We start from the raw sequence: 22,937 nt of genomic DNA on the forward strand, positions 1-22,937 counted from the left end.
GGTTGGCGTTCGCCAGATGATGAAATTTGGATGTTCAAACAATGCGATAGAAAGATCGAAGCAGTGAAGAAGGCTGTGTTGTGGCAGCGGCCCGTAAGCTGATGAAGCTTCGCCATAAACTCGGGACTTGCTATCATGATGTAACGACGTTGGGCAAAACAACCAATCGCGAATCCTTCGAGAGAGAGAAAACTGGAGAATGAAGCTGATCTTATTTTTACTGGGAGCTTTTCTATCGTAGACGAAGACACTTGGGCTGGGCTTGGACCCTGGCACGAGAGCACATCAGATTAATTAATTAACTCATCCTGCCGCTTGTCGATGGCCGCTGAAATAATAATATTCTCATCTGCCTTGACCATGATATTTCCTCCAGAAGGGTGCTGATGGATTGATCGGAATGTTCTCTTTGCGCCGGTCTTTGTTGCTGCTGGTTGTGGTGGGTTTGTGCTGGTGGTTTCTTCCTCGCTCATCTTCCACGGGCGGAAATAACATCAAGGCAAATCCACCATCGCAACAGCCTCACTCTCCTCCTTCGCGTCCTCTCCGCCGGCCGGAAGACAGTGCAGGAAATGAAACATTAGGGGTAAGGACTTTCTTCTCTTTCTCTTATTCTACTCCATACTTATGGCCATAGTTTCAACAAATCTTGGCCCTCTCCAATGGCCCCTCATGGCGCACCAGAGGCCTCCTCGCCGCGGCCGACCTGACAGGCCTTCAAATCAGCATTCCACCTCAACCCCCCTTACACCCGACCATCGTCGAAGCCTTTACACATTTCGGCGCTGAAGACATTCCCTTCTCGAACCCCGCCCACGGCGCCAGCGTCGCTTGGCTCGCCCACCTCGACCTAATCAAACACGCCATACAATCCGACCTCGAAACCGTGCTCATCCTCGAAGACGACGTCGACTGGGACGTGGGCATCCGGGCACAGATGAAGCGCGTCTCCAGCGCCGTTCGCGATCTCACACATACCCCCGCGGAAGATACCAGCGCACCCTACGGTCGTGCGTGGGACGTGCTCTGGATCGGCCACTGCGGCGAGGCGTGGGATCAGCGGTATGATACGGTGGTTTTTGATGACCCCGATGTGCCGCTCCATGCGGACCATCTTGGTTGGGTGAAGGGGTATCAGGGCTATGTGCCCTGGCTGGAGTATCCCCGGCGCGGGGTGTATCGATCGCTATGGCCTGTGTGCAGCTTTGCGTATGCGCTGTCGCGGAACGGGATGAAGAAAGTCCTCCAGTTGACTGGGGGTGGGCAGGGTCATGCCTTTGACATTAAATTGGCGACTGAGTGCAGGATGGCTACGCTGGAGTGCATCTCGGTCGTGCCGGAGGTGATGCATCAGTATTTCCCGGATCCGGGATTCGGAGCCCGGAGTCTGGTGGATATAGGGAATGGACAGGGAACAGGGCCGGAAGGGAGTGGATTTGAGGCCGTGATGGGAACGACTGAGAATATCCTCAATAGTGCACGATGCCGGGCTCTATGGGGGGACACTTGTCTGAAGCAGCCGGAGCCGGAGCCGGAGCCTCCTGCTGAACAGTAATGTGTATATGATGTTGAATAATGAATATAGCGGAATTAATATATATCGGAATATCTGACATCTGCAGCATTGGTGAAACAAAGATCATCGGCGGAGAAATCCAGTCCGTCAGGCTATCAGCGGTGGATTAATCCATGATGCTAATTAATTGAACGTCAGATTGATTAACTGGGCTGTATATATAATATGATTTCCATCTGATAATTGCTATCAATCATCAAGTATCATCCAATTGCCATTGTAACCAAAATGAAGTCACTCTTGCTACTAGCCAGCACCATCTCGATGGTCGCTGCAACACCCGTCCGCAGGGCAGATACCAACACCACATATTTCTTCACCTTGTACGATCATCGACTGTATCCCATGAATTCTAATTAACAATGATATCAGCGGCGACTCCTACAGCCAAACCGGCTTCTACCCAGAAGGCGAGAAACCCACCGCTTCGAACCCCATGGGCAATCCAGAACTAGGTATATACATTCCCCCAACACTCGAAACCCTCACTTTACAGTAAACATGAACACCACTGACAAACAAAGGGACCGGCACAACAACCAACGGCCCAAACTGGGTCGGATACCTCACCACAGCCGAAAACGCCTCCCTCGTCCTCTCCTACAACCTCGCCCAGGGCGGTGCTACAATCGACAACTCAATCGTCTCTTCGTATGCAGATGATCTCGTCGCGCAGGTGGAGACTTTCCAGGAGAATTATAGCAGTAAGCCCGAGTCTGCGCCGTGGACGGGCAAAGATGCCGTTTTTGGGTTTTGGTTTGGGATTAATGAGTGCGTTCCCTACTATATCTGGGTGTTTGAAGAGGTTGAGATGCTGACTTTATTCAGTGTTGGAAATGCATACTCGAGTACTGATGCAGACACGCTCACGCCCAAGCTAATCACTCGCTATCTCTCTCTCGTCGAAAAAATCTACAACGACGGCGGACGTAAATTCCTCTTCATCAATGTTCCCCCCACAGGTCGCACTCCGATGTTTCTCGATCAAGGCGATGAGGCAGTGAAGCAGCTCGGTGCGTATGTTGAAACATTCAACAAGAATCTCGAGGCGAAGGTAAAGGAGTTTAACGCGAACCATACCGATGTACGTCCGCATATCAAATAACCCACTGTAGGAAAACTAACAACGTAATATAGACCACAACAGTCGTCTACGACTCTTGGTCCTTCATGACCAAAATCCTAGACAGTCCCAGCGAATACGGATTTCCGAATGCAACATGCATCAACGACGATGGAAGCAGCTGTGTGTGGTGGAATAATTACCACCCCGGATTCAAGTATCATAAGCTGCAGGCGGAGGATATGAAGCCGAAATTGGCTTCTTTGGGGTGGTGATATATTTATTTAGATTGGATTTATGCAGTTGAATTGATTAAGATGGCTATGACTCCGTTCCCAAAAGAGTAATTGTATAGATCCGTTCCTAAAATGGCACGGGTGGCTTTCAATCCTTGATTTAATATCGATTCGATTGTTCAAATATATATAAAGATGTCTACGGGAATCTATCAATTCCTCCTCATCATCACATCTTTCAATATGAAGCTGAACAACATCCTCCTCTATGCCACTCTGGCTGTTTCAACAGCAGCAGCTCCTCTCAAGGAAACAAAACGATCCTCAGTCTTTCAATGTCAGTTCTTCATCTCTATATAAATACCCATATTGACAAATCAGGGCTTGGAACCAACGAATCCGGCGCCGAATTCGGTGAAAACAACCTCCCAGGCCAATGGGTATGTCTCATCTGAATACATACCCATATATCCATAAAACACAGCTGATGAACCAGGGAACCGATTACATCTTTCCCGACCCCTCAACTATCAACACCCTGATTGATAAAGGGATGAACATCTTCCGAGTCCAGTTTAGGATGGAACGATTGGCTCCGAGTGGGATGACAGGAGGGTTTGATGAGGATTATTTGCGGAATTTGACGACTGTTGTTGAGGCGATTACAGAGAAGGGGGTGTATGCGATTGTGGATCCGCATAATTACGGGCGATTGTGAGTTTCTTTCTGTTGATGAGGATGAGGATGGCTAATTGTATAGCAATGGGGCTGTGATTACCAGCACTGAGGACTTTCAGACGTTCTGGAAGAATGTCGCTGGATTATTTGCGAGTAATGATCACGTTATTTTTGATACGAGTGAGACTCCGTCATGTAATCTGGTTAAGGTATATGCTAATAATAAAGACAATGAATACCACGACATGGACCAAACCCTCGTCGTCAACCTCAACCAAGCCGCCATCAATGGCATCCGCGCCGCTGGAGCCACCACGCAGTACATCTTCGTCGAAGGCAACTCATGGAGTGGCGCGTGGAGCTGGACCGAGATCAACGACAGCATGAAGGACCTCACCGACCCACACGATAAGATCGTGTATGAGATGCACCAGTATCTGGACTCGGACGGGTCAGGAACGTCAGAAACATGCGTGTCGGAGACTATTGGGGCGGAACGAGTCAGCAGCGCAACGCAGTGGCTGAAGGAGAATGGCAAAGTGGGGATTCTGGGGGAGTTTGCGGGGGGCGTGAATGAAGTCTGCAGGAGTGCTTTACAGGGCATGTTGAGCCATTTGGGGGAGAATACGGAGGTGTGGAAGGGGGCTGTTTGGTGGGCTGCTGGGCCTTGGTGGGGGGAGTATATGTTTAACCTGGAGCCTACGGGGGGAGTGGCGTATACGGGGATGATGGATGTTCTGGAGGAGTATTTGTGATTGAATAAATATAGGGCATCTGATCGACTGAGATATTTTGGTGAACAGTGGGTTCGGTCCACTCCCGAGTTTTCAGTAGGGCTAGTAGTGAATTCTATAAATTCCATCTCAAGAATAACACTAGAGAGAAATAGAATAGAGTAGAGAAATCTAACATCACAGCCACAGTTAGTGTGTTGATGAATGCCAAGGAGCGACGTAAGCATTCCGACTGACATGACGCTAAGAAAATCAATCAAACTAATTCTCAGTTTGCCTGTTTGGGTATTTCTTCATCTTGAATATTTAATAAGAGTATTCTCATACTGCATATTTATAATATATGTTTATATATTCAAATATATTATGTATTATAGAATATGACTGTATTGTAAGCTGACCCTGGCCTGATCCTTCATACCTGATATTCTCCGCAGCCAATCACAGAATACAGAAGCCTAAATCTACTACGTATGCCGGGCTCCACTTGATCGGGATCCCTTGGTCCAACCGCATCAGATAGACTACTCGACAGCACCTGGCTAAACTGCATACATAAAGTTCTACAAGACAAAACTACTAGCTTGATAGATCCACATAAAGATTCTGATCAATACGTAAGCCACTCTGACGTGGCCTGGTGCAAAACTGCAACTTCTATAAGGCTGCCTCGTGGCCTGTTTCGGACTAGTGCCGTTCTGCCGGCCATTAATAGAAACAAGCCGTGCCGGGTCGTTTTGTGATTGGTTTGTTGTTTGCCCCACACCCTGCGCCTCCCCAGAGTGGCAGGACAACTGCTGACTGATCCAGCGCCGATCAGAAGGAAGACACGATAAATAAAACCTTCACCACGTCTGCATTTCTCGCTCTTCATCGTCTCATCTTCATCCTATCCATCTTTCATCCCTAGCTTCACCCTCACTTCACTTATCAAACCAGCCATCATGGGTAAAGCAGGCCGTGTTCTGTGCATCTTCACCCCATATGTCCTCACCTTTGCATCTTTGATATGCATTATTATGGTGGGCTTGGGCTGTACCAACAAGGATTCCAGCACTCTCAATAACCTCTACTTTTTCCGAGTATGTCCTCTGCTCCCAAAGTGTCCTCATCAATCACTAATTATACCAGGCAAACACGTCGGATATCACAACCAATTCTACTTCAATTACGGATAAAATCAAGTCGGCCACTGGCCAATCCGTCTCGGAGAGCGACTTCGACACCGCCCTCGACCAGGCCCAGAAAGAACTCAACATCAAGGACTTTTACACCATCGGTCTCTGGGGATACTGCGATGGAAACATCACCAGCAGCAACAGCTTCGACACCACCCACTGCTCTCAGGCCAAGGCTGAGTTCTACTTCGACCCGATCTCCGTCTGGAACTTGAACGGCACTGGATTGGAGAGTGAGCTTCCCGATGGATTGGACAAGGCCCTCAAGGTCTACAAGGGTGTCTCCAAGTGGATGTTCATCGCCTACATCATCGCCTTTGTTGCTACCATCCTCGAACTGGTCGTCGGTATCTTTGCTATCTGCAGTCGCTGGGGTAGCTGCGTGACCTCTTTGGTCTCTGCCGTAAGTTTACCTTTGCAAGATTCTTCTAGATCGACTCTAACAATCACCAGGTTGCTTTCTTCTTTACCGCTGCTGCATCGGTCACTTCCACCGCGCTTTTCGCAACCCTTACCGGAACCTTTAACAGCGCTCTGAAGCAATACAACATCCACGGTTCCATGGGCAAAAACATTTACGTCGCTACTTGGCTCGCCGTTGCTTTCGCCCTGGGCGCGTCCCTGTTCTGGACTATCAGCACCTGCTGCTGCTCCGGTCGCTCCCCCTACAACAACCGCAGCGACAACCGTCACAAGGGTGGTGTCACCGCCGAGAAGGCCCCCTACACCTACGAGCCTCTCGGTGCCAATGGTACTCAGGCCCCTTACGGCCCCTACAACCACGGCGACACCTCTTACGCGGGCCACGCTGGCCAGACCGTCCCTGTCCAAAGCAACAGGACAAACGCCTACGAGCCTTTCCGTCACGTCTAAAACAAAATCACCAATCACCATGCCTGCTAGAAAATCCTTTCCTAACTGGCATTCTCGGCGTTTTTGAGGTCAGCGCATGACTTTTTATCACGATTTTAGGGAATCTTCATCCACACACTGGGAAAGATTCCTATTTAATGAACATAATGCAAGCTGCGAGAAAGCAAAACTGTTTGTACATTGTATGGGCTTTATTTTTTTATTTTTTTTTTGTGTTTTGATATAATCGGGTGGTCGATTTGACGTGCCTTTTACTGGATTATATAGATATCTACAGATACCCTCCTTTTTCAAACCAAGATTTTATCTATTCAAATCTTATTTTCATCTATTTTCGTAGCTGTATGTACCTCCGTATAACTTGGAATTATCTTAATGGAATGGTCATGCGGTGAGGGATTTCTATTCCCAAGTAACGCCAGATGATGCAATAACGCATATGATCAAGAAACAGCATGGATAAATTAGGTCATTTTTATATTTTATACAGCACTAGAAGCAAATACAGCTAGCTTTTGGTATCAAGTCTCCACTCCCCCCCCTGCATGATCTGCTTAAAAACCATGCACTGGGATATCATACATCCATATGTCATGGCCCATTGGGAAATAGAAATCAAATGGTGAAAGCAAGGTCTATCTATGCGCGGAGTATGTGTTGTAATATAGCAACCGAGAATAATAATAAAGAGAAGAGAAGAGGATAGGTAGAGCATTGCAGTCTCGCTGCATGTTTGGTTTGGTTCTCATGTTATTGGTGCTGTGTTGATTTATCACCGTCCCCGTACGGCCGTTGTATTACACCCTTGTTGTCAAAAGGGAATGCCCACCCACGACGATTGCGCTCGGAAAGGACGTTGAAGGTTGCCCTGGCCCACGACTTGAAGGGTGTGTTGGGGTCGTCGCACCAGAGTGGGCCTGTGGGACGGAGATGGCGGAGGGAGTCGAACCAGTTCTCGTTGTCGCTTTCTGGTTCGCTGGGGGGTTCGGATTCGACGCCTGGGAGGGGTGCTGGGGGTGCGGTTGGGGGGTGTTCGTTGTCGTCTCCTAGCTCGATGCTGGCGGTGGAGTGGGCGTCTTCCATTTGTTCGTCTTCGTCTTCGTTGTTGGGTTGTGTTTGTGTTTGTGTTTCGATCAGGTCGGGGTTGATGTCCTTGTGGGTGGTTTCTTCGGAACCTGGTGGCTCGGGTGTGGCCTGGATTTCTGGTTCTTCTTGTTCTTCTTCATCCTTGTTGTTCGTCTCGAGTTCCTCGTCTGTGTCTTCGGGATGTGGTTCAGGAGTGGCCTGGATCTCTGGACCATTAATCTCAGGCTGTTGTGCAGGACTTGGTGTGTGTTGGTCTAATTCACGGCGAAGTGGCGATGAGATAGGCACTGGTGTACGATCAGGAGTGTCTGGATGGTCACTCTGAGTTGCAGGTCCAAGAGAATGCGCATGAAAGTTGGAAAGCTGATTCACGAGACTGGTGGTAAACGAAAGGTTTTTCTCTTCATGTCCCACTGATGGACTGGCGGTTCTCAGCATACTCGTGGAACGATACTGCGCTGCAGATACATCAATCCCACTGATAGTCAGACTTCTCTTCTTGTGAGATGGTTTGGAGACGCGGGATGTGAAATATTGCTCATATGCCACAGATTTGGAATTCGTAGCATGGCACTGCTTCAGGTAGCGTGGATAATCCTCCTTGTGCATAATGATGAAATCGTCCCATAGGAAAGACCGTTGTAACCCCCCCTTACTTCTAAGGCATTGCAAATCAAAGCACAATTTAGTAAAGTGATCAAAGTCTCCTGTATAGTCGCTATAGTCACTTTGAAACTTTTCATACACCCTTTGCGCTTTTGCATATTTGGCAGCGCTGCTAATGTAGCTCTGTCGACGAGATATGATATTGGACACTGGGTCTTTGGTCTTTCTTAGTCGCTTTGACGGGGACGGGGCTTCATTGTCCACCTCAGATGCACCGCGTTTCAAATTAGACATGAGAGGCTCATTCGTGCTATACCTACTTGGTGTGTTTTGGGGTGAGCCGATAAGATTTCCTTCCGCATCTGACTGGGTAGAAAGCAAGTCACGGCATGAGGAGAACGGATCAGAAACCCCTTCAGTATGGGGCGCAGTAGCTCCTATGGGTACACTCGACTCCCGGTCCTTGGGCTCGGACGAGTCCAGGACGAAAGCAAAATGTGAGTTAGGCGAGGTGTTTTCCATTGTCCAATTGCCACCACTCATTTGCGTTCCCATTATATCAACTGCAACGGATTCTTGATCCTCATTTTCCAGAGAATGATTCGATATTTCTTGAGAAAGCCCGCCCTTGGGGTCGCTACCATGGCTAGCATATGTATTGAAAATGCGTGATTGTGATGACGATTTGGCAGCCTCAGAAGAAGATTGCGGCTGAAAACTATGCCCAAGACCTGTGACTTCTTTGTTCAATCTCTCGGGGCGTAGGCGATTGAGCTCGGCAGCAGGTGTTTCTACCACTTGGACGCGCTCATGTGCGTTTAATATTGGAAGCGACGGATCTGAGCTAGTAATCTCTGCCTCGGGCTGGCTTGCTTGTTGCGAGCTAGCCCCAAGAGGACAAGGAACAGATGTGTCCATGTTTTCATCGCTTTCATCACTCTCATCGCCGGATTCTTCCACAGGTTCTTGGGTGCGAGCCCTAGTGTCCGGCTGAGAAGCAATATTCTTTTTCACTTCATGACTCGGCTCGTTCTGCTCAGGGCTCTTCTCAAAGCTCTTCTTAGGGCTCTGCTCGTGGGGTTGACCGTGATTCTGCTCCAAGATCTGCTCACGGCTTTGCCCATTTTCCTGCTTAGGGTCCTGATGAGCAGAATCTCCAGTAAATTCTTCAAGATGGTTGGATGCTTTAGATGCTGAACGCAAATCCCTGGTATCGTCCCCAGCTACCTGCGCATTGGTGTCATCTGGAACTTGGGGTTCTTGGATCTTGTCATGTTTTGTGGTAAGTGAGTCTAGCCTGTTGGCTCTCGGTCTGACGGGACTGCTGTCTGCTGGTAGATCATGACGAGGCCGAGAGAGATGTTCCGAGGGACTTCGAGACCATGGATATTCATCCTCCCCGCTCTTGCTCTCATCCTCACCCTCCCCATCCTCCTCACCCAAGGATAAATCTGCTTGGGGTGCAGAGCTGGAAAAATTGGGTGATGTTTTATGGCGCTCCTGATACTCTGGCCTCGGACTTTCCTGTACATTCCTCTCGGCAAAGCGGCGCTTCTGCAACGCAATCGTATTCCATTCCTTTAATAGTGTAGGCGGCACATGCCCCTGAGGCATACTTTCTCCTGTTGCAGGGGGGACCCATTGACGTTTATCTTCTAGTAGTTCAACCTGATTCCTGGGTATCTTGATGTCGCCTTTTCGGATCTTTGTCAGACCAGCCCAGGGGTCAGAATAGACAACCGCGTCTCTGGGTTTGGGAGAAGGCAAGGCTGGCGGGTCCATTCCTCCATTTTCTATGCTTTTGTGATTTGGCTTTTCGACTTGTGTTATTGATAGCCTTTGACCATTCTCTGACCCAGCTAGTCTAGTATCCGTATTCATGGGTACATCTGGACTAGGATCGACCCTTAAACCCGGTGATTCAATGCTAGGAATAGGCTGAGGAGGTAGACTTGGTACAGGGACAGACCCAGATGCTTCGCCATCGTTTTTTCTAGAAACATGCTGACTATTGTGAGGCATGGGTTCTATTTCGACCGTGTCGGCTACCACAGGAGCTGTGGCGGCGTCCTTTTGATGCGCATTATTTGTTGTAACGTCATTAGATGGCGCTATAGATTTGGACCCGAGGAGCCCCAGAAGATGTCCTGAAAATCTCGAAGTATCATTATGATCGGTAGGAATGTAATGCGGCGTAGTGTGGTTATGGGTACGTGGTGCTTGAGAAGCAAACACTTCTTGAGACACTCCACTGTCAGGAAGGCTCAATTGAGATGGTTGTAGACGGGGTTTCCCCTCATTTTGGGATTTTATAGAACCATCAGACTGATACCCACCTTCTAGGCTAGCTGTACCTTGCAATTCCTGAGATTCTCTGGTTTTCTTGAATACTTCTCGCATAAGTTTATATGTATTCCCGATGTTCGTTATTTTTTTGCCTTTCCCATAGCCTTTGAGCTTTCCACGTTCCCAATCAATATTGAAACGCTTGACATAGAAATGAATCTGGGGGTCGGAGGTGGAGTATTCGAAGACAACCTCGAAATCCACCAGCTGCATGATGTAGCCTTTAGGGGACCACTGGCTCAAATCCCGGCCATCGTATTCATCTATTGACTTTCTCGTAAGGATCGCTTGGATTTGGGCTCGCCGGTCGGTTAAATCGGTAACTGGGGCTCGATCTCCTAAATTCAACTAGTAAAGCTGTGAGCAGAGTGATTCTATGTCAGTTTAAAGTCACTTACTCCGTCGACCACAGCCAGCCCCATGCCGCAATCTGTAAAGCGAAGGTTACTCCCATCATCTTCCACCTGCAGCTCGGAGTCTTCGGTCTCATTCAGGTAGAGCGTAAGGCAGCGTTCAATCAGAGCGGAAATCCAGTCATCCGAAGAGCTCATTTTGCTAATTTATCAACCAGCCATAGAAAAGCACAAGTGTGTACAGCATCGTAGTATTGCATAGAATAGAATCATGGAGTGGTCTATCAAATCACAGCGGTGCAAGGCAAAACAGCTATCTTATCACGCATTGTCAGTCATTCTGGCTGAGATCCTTCAAATCCAGCACAAATTCCCAATCGCAAAAAGAGAGGAAATGAGAGTTAAAACAAGGAGAAGCGAGGACGTGTCACCTTGCTCGCAAACAAAGAAACGACGCTTTCGTCTCCTCATCTCTCTCCAAAAAGTGAGCGGAACGCGATCAGCAACGCGCCTCACCGCCGAGTCATTCTGCCATAAAAACGTGACATCCCACCAGCCACCAGCCACATTAAAACTGCGCCACGGACACGTCATTGGGCAGCGGCACATGCATCTGCCCAGGAAGAGTAACAGCAGGTGAGAGATAGAAAACCTCCAATCCTGCACATCGCAGTCCATGACGCGGTCGATGCTGAATTCTCTCCAGATATGATTTGATCCTCCCTGTCCAGTTTTTTAGGATGCTCACTCGGCCACTTTACGGATGCTCCTTGCGCGGATTCCGACCATTCCCCACCGTTCCCTTCTGCCTGCAACGAGCTTCTCCGCAGCTGCGCAGCAGCACGAATGATTGCCACCGTTCACATGTGTTAGGCTGGGGTGATCTGCCCCGAGAGCCTCTTGAGAATTTCTTTCCTTAGGTTTACACCTGCTTCCATCATAAAATCGGATGGCTTCTCAAAAGTCCCAAGGGACTTCGAGTCCGTCTGCGTCGTCCATTTTCCTCCCTCTCGGACGTCGAGGCTCACGAAGCTCCATCTCAACCCAGGCAGAACAAGAAAACCTGAATGCAGCTCTTGACCAAATCCATACAGCGGCCTATAATTCAGACTCCCTTACCGTATTCAACGAGTTCACCAACCCACCCGCGCCGACATCTGCAACGGACGAGAAGAGTTTATCAGGCGAGCTTCAGGGTGGTCTTAGTGGGCTATATAGTCGATTTCGAACTTCGGTCGGTGGAGTGAGGGATATTGTGAGCGGCGTGGGGAAGTCATCTGATAAGGCTGCTGCTGAGAGCTCTGCGGTTAAGAACTCTACATCGGATCAGGCTGTGTCTAAATCAGGTTCTGAACCAACAGGCGCCGCCGCAGATTCGCAGCACTCACACCCAAACTCATCCCAAGGGTCTAGATTACATTCGCCAACACTTAGCTATTTTCAATCTAGCGGCGATGGCTCGAATCAGCTTGGTGTTGGAAAGGGATCCAAGATCTCCTCCAAAACTGCAAGCGTATCCTCTAAGGCTTCCGCCTCACCCTCGCCAGCCCTAAAATCCCCTATTGCACCCTTGCCTAAGGGCACAACCAGCTCCACAGCCGTGGATCCTGCAGTTACTGAACTTAATGTGAATGCCACCAAGGAGCCATCATACCATTCAAGCAACAACTCTATCAATCTTTCCACTCATAGCTTCCAGAATATCGAGTCTACAGGCGTGGATAAAGAAGAGGCTCCTCTTCCTACACCATTGAGTCAGAACTCCTCGGTATTGAGCCAACCGTTAACACATTCTCCCGGTCTATCAGCAAAGGCGTATAACAATCCATACAATGAAGCTCCTGCGCCATCGGATGCCAGCAGGTCTTCAGCAACAGGTGGCCAGCTACCCGAGAGCTCGACAAGGACAGGATCAGTAGACTGGCAGATGCACCACGAATTGGAAATGCCTTTATCTGGCCCGCTGTGGAAGCCCAGACATTCAGTAGATGGGGCACCAGATGGCACGCAATCACCTAAAGATAAAATTAGATCCAACTCTGCGGCCTCGTTCAACCCAGATGGACCCGTCGTTCCATTTTCGGCCACAAACAGCATTTCGCCATTGCCGAACAGTGGGGCGAATTCATTCCACGAAGGACAAACAGTATCTCCTCTTACAACCCCTGCAAACATTGGCGATGGAGATAGAAGAGGTAGTGAATCATCCAAGATCCAGGCCAAGAATAGGCCCAGGGAGTATCCGACGCCTTCTGGCACGAGTCGTGCCTCTGATAATGCGACATCTCGAGGCCTTAAACCTGAAACATCAACGAATTCGTCTGCTGTGACTCCACTGAATACAGTCGATCGCGTCTCTTACAACGATGTGCGGAACAGACGCCCACAGGCTGGTGGAGGCGAAAATGTTGTATCACATCTCACAAGTAAACTGCTCAGTAGGGACTTCTGGATGCGTGATGAAAATGCAAAAGATTGCTTTCATTGCGGAGAAACCTTCTCTACGTTTCGGCGAAAACATCACTGTCGGACTTGCGGCCAGATATTTGATTCCAAGTGCACCCTCCTGATCCCCGGAGATCGGTTTGGACAACCCAGCAATATACGCGTCTGCAAGCCCTGTGAGGCTATGATAAATGCACATGATGATGATTCGTCGGAATTCTCTGATAGTGAACAAAGCCCGATGGTACCCAATCCCCGTGTTTCCGAATTGGGCTTGAGCAACAATTCTCGTATGCCCGCCGACGATGACGACACTTCTTCAGTAATCTCTCAGTCAATCGATCATGTCATGAAAACACCAACAATGGCAATTCCAGCTACAAGACGTGCTGGTGAAGGTCATAACCGCCGCTCGGCAGTCCTGGAGATCAGCCCAGACCGACCGTTAGCGAGACCTACATCCTCAAGGTCACTTAAATCATCACTCAGTGGAAGACCTCATTCAATGGGCCATAAACGTCACCATTCACGTCAACAATATATTCGCAATTTCAAGCCTTTCCATGATGAGCGGGCCCCCTTCCAACGACGCCATGCGGAAGACATGGGCCCTGAATCTCGACTCCCTGCGTTTCACAAAGACAACATTATCGACCCAGATTTAGCACAGTATCTCTCTGATGATGCATCCAGCGGCGATGAGCAGCCAAACTTGCTATCTGTTGCTTCAGAAGGGTCGTTGTCCAAAAGTGGAGGTGACAACGAGAGAACAACATTTGGTGGGTTCCTTGCTGCCATGAAAAAGGGTCGATCAGCGTTTGGTGACCGGAATACTGGAAATTTCAGTCTTGGTCGAGAAGGGGATGAAGGTAGCATCACTAGCTCAAGGGCAGTGAATCTGCCTCGTCCTCGCCGACGTAACTTGAGTGTCGCCAGTAGCGTACACCAGCGCCATTCTCCACGAACATCAAAGGAGGGGATTTTTAATATACATGAGTCTCCAAATCCTGGGGCCTCTTTTCCTATAAGCGCGGCTTCACCAGGGTTTAAGATGACAAGAAGTTCGTCCATGAGAGGCGCCGGTGCTCCGCCAGTTGAGTTGAACAGGACTAGCTTGCAACATGTCCGTAAGCTTTTGCGGCAATTACTGAAGGATGAATCTATCCCTCATGTTCAAAGCTGGGAAACTGCGCTTCTGCCGATTCTCTTGAAAGTTGCGGATGAAGTTGACCCCGATGTCCAACGTGGCGATGATATGGATATTCGCCATTACATCAAACTCAAAAAGATTGTAGGTGGTCGGCCAGGAGATACATCCTACGTCTCAGGTTTGGTTTTCACAAAGAACCTCGCTCTTCGAAGCATGCCAAGGAGTATTTCACGCCCAAACATATTGATTATCGCATTTCCTCTCGAATACGCACGCCATCAACAACACTTCATGAGCCTGGAACCTGTCATTCGACAAGAACAAGAGTTCCTTGAGAATCTTGTGAGTCGAATAGCTGCCCTTCGGCCCAGTCTGCTTCTAGTTGAGAAGAATGTTTCCGGATTGGCCTTGGAACTGCTCGACAAGGCCAACATTGCGACAGCTTACAACGTAAAATCTTCGGTGCTTGAAGCTGTTTCGCGATGCACTCAAACAAGGATCATAACCTCCATGGACAAACTTGTGACTACTCCCATGAGCAGCGAGTGTGGCAGCTTTGATGTCAAAACTTATGTTTGCAACGGCCGTAAAAAGACGTACATGTACATTTCCGGTTGCCCCAAGGGGCTTGGATGTACAATCGTTCTACGTGGCGGTGATAATCATGTTCTAGGGAAGATCAAAAGTATCACCGAGTTTATGGTTTATGTTGTTTACAACCTTAAACTGGAAACCTGCTTGATGCGAGATGAATTTGCTCAAATACCAACTTCGCCTGACGAGAGTGCCAAAAAGGGTGCTAATGATCTGGCACAATCAAACACCTCCTCAATAATAAGCGACATGACCGGCTCCACAATGTCAAACTTACTGCAAGACTCGATGGGGAAGAAAGACGATGCTTCATCCATTGATAAGAAGATTACTGCCACTGGTGAAGTTACCGAAGTACCTGATGATGTTCCCATGCCGACATACTATGAAGATATGGTTCAAGACCATGAAACCAAAATATTATCTGCTTCTCCTTCTGTTAAATTCGAGCCTCCCCATCTACTCATGCGCGCGAGAGAAATGGAACGCAGGTTGGCATATTTGAAAAGACTACGGGACCAAGACCTTGGTTCTGATCAACAGGTAGATGAGAAATCCAAACCTCAGAAATTTGTGCTTATCACCCCTGAAATGGTTCACGAATCACCCCAGGGTGCTCCGCCCAAGGTCAAAGAGGTTTTGCGTGCGGCTCATGATGCTGAGTATGATAGAGCACTTCATCACTACCAGACCCAGAAACGCCAATGGGAAGCTTATGTATCTGGAAATGCCAACCTTTTCGACCCGTATGAGCATCAAAATATCGCCGTCCTTTTCAGTCTTGTTTGCACTACGACCTCGATACCATGCTCAGGTCCAGACCTCTTTGCTTTGGAGTACTACAACGAACATGGGGACGATGAATTTGAGCCGGATTGTACCGTTGGACAGTATGTGGAAGACCTTTGTCATAATAACAATGCTATCTGCACCGCAAATGGCTGTGAAAAAAGGATGTTCGAACATCACCGTCAATATGTCCATGGAGAAGCCCAAATCAGCGTCTTCATCCAGCCATACCCTTCCAAGGTTCGAGGTCTGCAGGATACCATTTTGATGTGGAGCTGCTGCAAAATATGTGGTAACGAAACGCAAGTCATTCCCATGTCTGACAGTACCTGGAGATATTCATTTGGTAAATATTTGGAACTTGCATTTTGGGGTAAAAACATGCATGCCCGGGCTGGAGTTTGCCCTCACGACCTACAACGTGACCATCTTCGCTACTTTGGCTTCAAGGACGTCGCCTTACGAATCCATTATGACGCCATTAATCTGCTCGAAATCATTGTCCCAAGAACACGAGTAACTTGGAAGGTCGACAACGACCTCAAACTTCGAAATGGCGTTTATCTGAGAACAGAACAGCGCTTGAGCAAATTCATGTCCTCTGTTAAAGCACGCTTGAAAGGAATAAACATTGAAAGCGTTGTTCCGGAACTGTCAGAGGATTGCAGAAAAGAGATTGAATTCTTGAACAAAAAGGCCAATGAGGACCATGCCGCTTTGATCAAGCAATTGCAAGACAAGTATACAAACTCTCGATATTGGGAGGTTATCCCATTGAACGAGGTGCTGCGTTCCGTTCAGGAAAAGGTGGTCGAGTGGGACACTGCATTCGCAGAGTTCGAGAAGAACTTTTTTCCTTCCGAAAAGGACATCAGGCGTCTAGCAACACTGCAGTTGAAGAAAATTTTCTTGGATAGAGATATCTCGAGTGCATCTCTTACACCAACTGAAGATTCCCAGGCGGCTCCAAGTGAGCCTGAAAGCGAGACAACGCAGGAGAAAGAACAGGTGCGGCCAATGCGTCGTATGACTCTCTCTCCAGAAAAGGCGCAGGATGTTCTTGTTTCTGTTGTTGAAGAGCACTCTGGCAAAAAGAACAGGGATCAAGTCGAGGAAATTGAACCACCTAAAGCAGAAGAGGTTGATTCATCGGCTTTATCCATCAGCCCCGAAGAAGGCAAATTATCTTCTTCTCCACAGGCCGAGGCCGTAGCACAAAAGGAAGTCCGACACCTTGATTTAGCAGTACCTTCCGGTCAACCTGAGCACCAGCCCCCGGAAGTGATTCCTCTTACGGAAGCTACGAACTCGTCGGGGCCTGTTCCCACACCTGTCGATCCCGTCAAGAAATCGGCAGAGTCTCCTCCCGATGACAAAGCAGGAAGTCCTGAACAGAGTCAGCCCCAGGGAATGGCTGAGGGTCCTGAAAGCCCTCAACCGACCACACCACCCCAACCTCGTTCATCTATTCCACGGCTCGCTGAAGCTGCTTTCCGGCGCAATGGAAAGACCAGGTCTCCGCCTTTGTTCCGTGCCCAATCTCAGCCCGCTCATCTCAAGAAGGAACGGAGTAATAGTGGAACCCCTCTGGCAGGACTGAAGATTGGAGCCGGAAACAATAACGGTTCTGGCGGTGTCGCCAACCCTCCTTTCGATTCAAAATTGAAGATCACGGAAAAACTCTCGGATCGCTTTAATTTGAGTGCTGCGCTCAAAGGTGGAAGGGGAGGCTCTTTGATTCCTCGCTCAGTTCCTGGTAAAAAGCTCAATTCACGCGTGTCTAACCTGGCGAAGCATTTCGAACAATTAAGCCGGGAGTTTGAAAAGGAACGTCAGCGTGAACGACGCCAGCGGGCTGCCAAGGGTACTCACTCTCGTGCATATCCACTGGCATCTTCAAAGCCCATTGTAGAGGTCTACAAGAATGTCAGGGAGGCGGTTGAGGAACGAGAACCTTCAGGTGAGAGTGAAGAGTTTCTGTCGTCGGCCTCACGGATTCCATTGAGTGAATCAAGGAGGGGGAGCGAAGAGCTTCCGAAGAGAGAATCGGAGGAAGAACCGAGGAAAGAGCCAGCTCCAGAGCAGCCAGTCGCTGAACCAACCGGAGCAGATGACCAAGCTCAAGCCGACAATCAGAACGCATCTGAAGGTGAGGCAGAGGATGGCCACAGCGACGAAGATCGGATTTCGTCAGACGGTCTTCAAAACCCAGACTTGCAGGACGACGTACCCAAGTTGTCGCCAGATGATGATTCTTTGCCAAAACACGAACAGAATACACTATTAAAGATGCTGACGAATTTCTGGTCGGAGCGCTCTGCTAGTGGATGGGCACCTCTTGACTACCCACTCGCCATGTCAGACCATGTCTTTGCGGACTGCGACATTATTGTTCGTGAAGATGAACCAAGCTCTTTGATAGCTTTTGCCTTAGACTCGGGCGACTATAAGGAGAAATTGGCAAGCATCCAGAGGCGCTATGAAGAGCTTGATGAACAAAATTCGGCACCTGTAAAGGATCTGGAAGCTCGGAATGAAACCCGTGTTGAACATGCCCTTCTGAGAGCCACAGGCACCCATCTCAAGTACCAGTTCCAGGAAGGGCAGGCCAAAATGCTTTGCAAAGTGTTTTACGCCGAGCAGTTTGATGCTCTACGGAAGAAATGCGGTGTTTCTGACCGGATCGTGGAGTCCCTATCCCGCTGCGCGAAATGGGATTCCAAGGGAGGCAAGACCAATTCCTTGTTCTTGAAGACGCTTGACAATCGGTTCATTCTGAAATCCCTTTCAACCATTGAAACCCAGGCATTCCTCAAGTTTGCGCCGGCTTATTTCCAAATCATGTCCGAGGCTCTTTTCCATGAGCTACCATCTGCAATCGCAAAAATGTTCGGCTTCTACCAGGTTATCATCAAGAACCCCGCCACAGGGGTAGAGTACAACTGGTTCTTGTTGTTGATGGAAAACCTATTCTATGACCGTGTTCCGACGCGTATCTTCGACCTGAAAGGATCCATGAGAAACCGCAAAGTACAGAGCACCGGGGAGCGCAACGAGGTGCTTTTGGATGAAAACATGGTGGATTTCATCTACGAGACACCGCTGTTCGCCAGGGAGCACTCGAAGAAGCTGCTCAGCCAGAGCGTATGGAACGACACACTCTTTTTGGGTAGACAGAATGTCATGGACTACTCGCTCATGATTGCGATTGATGAAAGCCGGTCTGAGCTGGTAGTAGGTGTCATCGACTGCATCCGCACGTACACCTGGGATAAGAAGCTGGAGTCATGGATCAAGGACCGGGGATTTGCAGGTGGCGGCAAGAATCGACCAACAGTTACCAGTCCCAAAGAGTACAAGGGTCGATTTAGAGAGGCAATGGCCCGATACGTTCTGCAGGCCCCGAGCTGCTGGCAACAGTCCCATGTGCCTCGATACCGCCAAGTTGAAAACCACCTGGCTCACGGAGCCAACACCGTTGATGCTGAAAGTGCCGATGGGCACGCTGAGTCTGGTTAATGAAAAAAAAAAAAAAAAAAATACTGCTGCTGATGATACGAATGATAATTTCATGAGCTCATGACACTACATACTTACAGACACCATACATACCTACAGCTTACAGACCTACAGTTATTACAAAAGGCGTTTATATTTTATAACATTGTACAACAGATTCTGTACATACCCTCGATCATTTCTGATATCCTTGACACTGTCTTTTTTACTCTTCATTCCTTTTCTTAACTGGCGGTTTTTTTATGTTTGCTGGCATTGTGTACTACCCTGCAGCATAGCCTTTTCTTGTAACATTGTGAAGCTTCAACCTGCTGCAAGATTCTTCATTGTCTGATTAAACTGCAACTCGTGGATATTTTTCCACAGCCAATGACGTACAGGTCTCCAACTGACTCGGATGGACATTGTCCGGAAGGGCCGAATAGTACCCGACTAGGCTACTGCGGCCATGAAGTTATTCAGATACTATCTTCGCCATTTACTCCATATCGTACTATGATGACACCCAATAGAAAACTAGATCAGCTCAAAAACTTCACCTCATCACTCTCTATAACCTCACCGAAATCAAAATACGCACATACGGCCGTACACAAACACACACACAAACCCCCTTCCGGTCCGGTCCACCGGAGATGCAGGACCGGGATATCGGCTGATTTCGGGACGCTCAACCCGTCGGACGGCAAAGTGTCTGCTTTTGCATCGGGAGTTTCCTTTTACCAGAGGGAAAAAAGAAAAAAGAAATTAAAAATTAGAAGAAAAAAGACCCCGCTATGAATTATCGATAAAACATACTTAATTTTCTAGATTTCTCTTTTTCTTTTTTCCCTTTTTTCCCTTTCGTTTAACACCTGATCGAGTGTTGATGCAGAAGAATGCATGGAGAGCCACATGCGTTTGCCTCGGTCTGCGCCTTTGGCGATTTACGTGATCAGTGATGGGCACTTTCCTATTTCCCCCGCATTGAGGGGTTTTCTTATCTTTTTCGCTCCTTCGTTCGTCTTTTTCTTTTTCTCTTTTGATATTTTTTTTCAACTCTTCTTTAAGAAACTGTTGTCTATTTGTTGGGAAGGATTTGAAATGACAAACTCTTGCTTTGGTGTCATGTCTCGCCGGCTATTCTATGGAGCCGGCTATATTGACATCCCAGCTCACTCTACTTAGTTGACTAACACAATACTAACAACATACTACCAACGCCCAGTTGAATATGAGACGGTATTGGATTCGTTCTCTTCATGTACAAAAGCAATTATTCTAGCTTTTTGAGGTTCCAAGGAAACCTCACTGACAGATGGCTGATTATCGTTTAAAAGGAAACAGATCATAACTCCAAAGCATCCCATCATGCAAGCAACACCATCCGAATCATAAAAAAGTCATCCCACCAACTCCACGTCGCTATCCTTTCGACACTGCCCCGAAAGCCACACCGGACTGACGAGCTGCCGCGATTGAGGGATAGCAAGGGAGTGCGAGCACCGGATTTGGTACGTCCGTGCCTCGACGGGAGCCTTTCTACATCGTCTTAGACACGCCCTTAACTTGAATATCCAAGGATAATGGTCGTTACTGCGCCCACCAAACTTGGCACGTTTCCGACACTTGGGTCAATTTACTCAACGAGGCCAAGGTTCTCCTCGGCAGGGACCACACGGACGGTGTTGGTGTGGCCCTGGCCACCGCGCCATCCCTGGACGCAGACAATGTTGTCGCCCTTGTTGATGATTCCGAGCTTGAGACCGTGGTTGATGGCCCACTTGAGGCGACGGTCAACGTCCTCCTGCCAGATCTTGACGTTGAAGTCGGGCTTGTTCTCGGGGAACAGGAAGGGCCAGACGCCACGGTACAGGTGGGAGTACTGTGGTTCTCTTGTCAGCATTGCACAGCCAATGGGCAGCGGATCGAACTTACTCTGGAGGCAGAGGGGTTACGGGTAACCATGAGGATGGGGCACACGGGGCGGTACTTGGAGAGCAGACGGGCGGTGAACCCACTGGTGGTCAAGACAACAATGGCACCGGCGTTGAGCTCGAGACTGGCGCTGACGGCAGCCATGGCGATAGACTCGACGGGGTCGGTGGGACGAGGAGCAAGGTTGCGCAGCTCATCGAAAACGTTGAAGTGAGGGAAGGAAACCTCAGCGAGCAGACAAGTGTCGTGCATCATCTGGACGGCCTCACAGGGGTAGTTACCCTTGGCGGTCTCTCCCGACAACATGACACAGTCAGCTCCATCGAGGACGGCGTTGGCGACATCAGAAACCTCGGCACGAGTGGGGCGAGGGTTGTATGTCATGGACTCGAGCATCTGGGTAGCACAGATGACGGGCTTGCCCTTGATGTTACACTTGGCGATCATCATCTTCTGGGCGATGAAGACCTTGGGGGCGGGGATCTCGATACCAAGGTCACCACGGGCAACCATGACACCGTCGGTCTCCTGGAGGATCTCGTCGAAGTTGTTGACACCCTGCTGGTTCTCGATCTTGGCAATGATCTGGATCTCCTTGCCCTCCTCGCCGAGGACCTCACGGATGTGACGGATATCGCTACCGCGACGGATGAAAGAAGCGAAGACCATGTCGACCTTGTTCTTAACACCGAACTTGAGGTCGCTGATATCCTTCTCGGAAAGAGCAGGAAGGTCGACGTCAGTGCCAGGCAGGTTGACACCCTTTCTGGAGGAAATGTTGCCATTGTTCAAGCACTTGACCTTGAGGGTCTGCTCATCAACAACCTCGATCACCTCAAACGACAGAATACCGTCATCGACATAGATGAGTTTGCCGGGAGCGATCACCTTGGTGATGTTCTTGTAGTCGAGGTACCTGCAGCAAGAAACATTGTTAGTTGATCGATATCGTGCTTGAAACAGCGTCACCCGCGCATCTACAGGCAACAGGCACTCGTTTCTACAACTGGGCAAGAGTTAAAACTCGAGGTACTGGGCCACTTACATGTTCTTGTCATCGCTGGCAGTGGCGTACTGCTCGTCGGTTGTGATGTTGAGGACGTGACCCTGCTTGATAGGGATATCCTGGTCGCCGGTGGTGTTTCCGGTACGGATCTCAGGTCCTTTCTACAACGGAGTCAGGTCGCGCCTTTGAAGCGAAGCAACTGTGGAGGGGTCAAACTTACAGTGTCAAGAGCAATGGCGAGGGGACGGCCGGTCTGGGCCTTCTCGGCCTCACGGGCATGGTCGATAACGGATTGGTGGTACTGGAAGATATCAGAGCCGTGTCCTGCGCAATGTCCGGATTGGGAAAACTGACCTCGTACGAGCCGTGGGAGAAGTTCATACGAACAACGTTGAGACCAGCTATCAAGTCCCATTAGCACGACAATTCATGAAGAACCAGTCTATTAGGCACGGATCCATCTTCATACCTCTGCGGAGTGCGTTAATCTTCTCGGACGAGTTTGTCTTGGGGCCTGGAGGGGGAAATGTAAGTCAGTACTGCTATGGCATGTATCGAGTATCGAAAGCAACAATGAACTCGAGAGCCAGTAAGACTATCAGAAGAGACATACCAATGGTGCCAATGATGGAGGTGCGACGATAGTTCTTCGCAGGAACCATCTCCGTGTTGAGCTTGGAGTGCCACTCCAGCTTCATACGGTTGCTAAGGTGGTCGAGAGAAGTGCTGGCGGCCATTTTGTCTGACTTTTCTTACTGTACTGATTGTAAAATGAAGAAGAAGGGAGA

At 49.0% G+C, this 22,937-nt stretch overlaps 7 protein-coding genes across 7 annotated transcripts; 5 read left to right on the plus strand and 2 right to left on the minus strand.

The window, feature by feature from the left end:
- Positions 1-547: 547 nt before the first annotated feature.
- On the plus strand, positions 548-1,510 carry ASPWEDRAFT_75588 (uncharacterized protein; the record flags this gene model as incomplete). The annotated part of the gene is made up of 2 exons (XM_040839538.1): positions 548-586; positions 638-1,510. Coding segments are annotated over 2 exons (912 nt in total), but the record flags the coding sequence as incomplete, so codon positions are not given.
- A 330-nt stretch (positions 1,511-1,840) lies between these two features.
- On the plus strand, positions 1,841-2,914 carry ASPWEDRAFT_112368 (putative cellulose-binding GDSL lipase/acylhydrolase; the record flags this gene model as incomplete). The annotated part of the gene is made up of 5 exons (XM_040828321.1): positions 1,841-1,899; positions 1,949-2,031; positions 2,101-2,347; positions 2,405-2,660; positions 2,714-2,914. The coding sequence occupies 5 exons, from the start codon at positions 1,841-1,843 to the stop codon at positions 2,912-2,914; spliced, it is 846 nt and encodes a 281-aa protein (XP_040689279.1).
- Positions 2,915-3,118: 204 nt separating this feature from the next.
- Positions 3,119-4,468, plus strand: ASPWEDRAFT_68921 (glycoside hydrolase family 5 protein; the record flags this gene model as incomplete). The annotated part of the gene is made up of 5 exons (XM_040838995.1): positions 3,119-3,212; positions 3,257-3,315; positions 3,360-3,589; positions 3,636-3,733; positions 3,782-4,468. 5 exons carry the CDS (start codon positions 3,119-3,121, stop codon positions 4,306-4,308), a joined length of 1,008 nt encoding a protein of 335 aa, XP_040689280.1. The 3' UTR covers positions 4,309-4,468.
- A 782-nt stretch (positions 4,469-5,250) lies between these two features.
- ASPWEDRAFT_40815 (SUR7/PalI family protein) lies at positions 5,251-6,621 on the plus strand. The gene is made up of 3 exons (XM_040835406.1): positions 5,251-5,369; positions 5,419-5,868; positions 5,919-6,621. The coding sequence occupies exons 1-3, from the start codon at positions 5,307-5,309 to the stop codon at positions 6,336-6,338; spliced, it is 933 nt and encodes a 310-aa protein (XP_040689281.1). The 5' UTR covers positions 5,251-5,306; the 3' UTR covers positions 6,339-6,621.
- A 467-nt stretch (positions 6,622-7,088) lies between these two features.
- On the minus strand, positions 7,089-10,927 carry ASPWEDRAFT_28223 (uncharacterized protein; the record flags this gene model as incomplete). The annotated part of the gene is made up of 2 exons (XM_040833110.1): positions 7,089-10,724; positions 10,775-10,927. 2 exons carry the CDS (start codon positions 10,925-10,927, stop codon positions 7,089-7,091), a joined length of 3,789 nt encoding a protein of 1,262 aa, XP_040689282.1.
- A 751-nt stretch (positions 10,928-11,678) lies between these two features.
- Positions 11,679-19,226, plus strand: ASPWEDRAFT_172405 (1-phosphatidylinositol-3-phosphate 5-kinase FAB1; the record flags this gene model as incomplete). Its single annotated transcript, XM_040830932.1, has 1 exon — positions 11,679-19,226. The coding sequence occupies one exon, from the start codon at positions 11,679-11,681 to the stop codon at positions 19,224-19,226; it is 7,548 nt and encodes a 2,515-aa protein (XP_040689283.1).
- A 1,618-nt stretch (positions 19,227-20,844) lies between these two features.
- On the minus strand, positions 20,845-22,886 carry ASPWEDRAFT_28225 (pyruvate kinase CDC19; the record flags this gene model as incomplete). The annotated part of the gene is made up of 7 exons (XM_040833111.1): positions 20,845-21,090; positions 21,144-22,059; positions 22,189-22,310; positions 22,370-22,450; positions 22,504-22,550; positions 22,619-22,663; positions 22,763-22,886. 7 exons carry the CDS (start codon positions 22,884-22,886, stop codon positions 20,845-20,847), a joined length of 1,581 nt encoding a protein of 526 aa, XP_040689284.1.
- Positions 22,887-22,937: the final 51 nt, after the last annotated feature.

The sequence above is a fragment of the Aspergillus wentii genome (assembly GCF_001890725.1).
Source record: "Aspergillus wentii DTO 134E9 unplaced genomic scaffold ASPWEscaffold_4, whole genome shotgun sequence".
Lineage (NCBI taxonomy): Eukaryota > Fungi > Ascomycota > Eurotiomycetes > Eurotiales > Aspergillaceae > Aspergillus > Aspergillus wentii.